The following is a 1,020-nucleotide window of genomic DNA, read 5'->3' as shown; positions in this document are numbered from 1 at the left end:
TTTAGGGGGGTGGTGGCAGCAAATATCCCAGCTATGTGAACGATCAGGAATATCTGGCAGCACAGTTGATAGTTTGTAATTTTATTTCGGTCAGTCAGAGCCTCCAGGCAGCTGGGAAGCCTATCCTCCCCTAAGCCTGGTTCTAGGTATAGCCGTGGTAAGGGGTGCCCATCCCCCAGCTGGCTCTGTTCCAGGTAGGTCCCCAGTGACACTAACTGCAAACTCTCATGGAGGCAGGGGTAGAATTTTCCCCTGCTGTTCCAAGGCTCTGCATCACTTCCTGTTCCCTCCCAGAGACAAGACAGGATGTCACTTAGATCCCAAGGTCATGGCAAGTCAATGATACTCAGGATTGGAATGTGATGCCTGGGTCACTTTATCCTCCAGCACCACAGTTCTTAATCAGAACTATGTAGGGGCTTTTATCTAGGAAAAGGGAGAAGGGGACATAGAGAATGGTTCCTGACACACCAGATAACAATAGGAATAACCTGGGCCTTTTTGATTCAGGCTCTATCCCTTTCTGCAGCCATGTAAAAGGGCTGCATGTTCTAAAAAGTTAGAGGAATACTGTGTTAAATACATGTAAACAGATTAAGTTGCCGCAGGTCTTCTTAGAACCTGAAATGTGCCCAGACTGTGAAGGAGTTATAATGAAAGGCATTTCTTAAACAGAGTCAACTGTAAACTAGGGATTCCACAGATATTAAGCTCCCAATGAACATACTTTGAGAAGCGTTGCTCTGGCATGAGTTCATAAGAATCCTGTGAAGATAGAAAAGTAATGCCCAAAACAAACTCTCCCTACCAGCCTTCAGCCACTGTCTTCAAACTGCCATGTTGGATCAGACAAGATGGTACTCTTGTCCGGACCTTAGCAAGGATTTATGGTATTTTTCCACTTGCTGGTCAAAGCCCCTGGAGGAGAACCCTGTCTGGAAAAAGTTTACTGGAGTCAGAAGGTATTTCAGTGCTAGGCCCCCAGGGACTGCCTCACTACTGTGAGACACAGGCGGATCC

The 1,020-nt window shown here is 46.7% G+C and overlaps 1 protein-coding gene across 1 annotated transcript in view; it reads right to left on the bottom strand.

The window, feature by feature from the left end:
- Positions 1-60: 60 nt before the first annotated feature.
- Positions 61-1,020, bottom strand: part of DCLRE1B (DNA cross-link repair 1B) — a 5,913-nt gene continuing 4,953 nt past the window's right edge. The window contains 1 exon segment of the mRNA XM_025052210.1: positions 61-1,020. This exon segment is cut by the window's right edge and continues 49 nt beyond it. Within this exon segment, the coding sequence (XP_024907978.1) occupies positions 846-1,020 (175 nt within the window). The 3' untranslated portion in view covers positions 61-845.

Source organism: Pteropus alecto, unplaced genomic scaffold, assembly GCF_000325575.1.
Source record: "Pteropus alecto unplaced genomic scaffold, ASM32557v1 scaffold106, whole genome shotgun sequence".
NCBI classification, from domain to species: Eukaryota; Metazoa; Chordata; class Mammalia; order Chiroptera; family Pteropodidae; genus Pteropus; species Pteropus alecto.
Note: the sequence above shows the minus strand (reverse complement) of the source record. Positions and strands in the feature narration are given on the sequence as shown.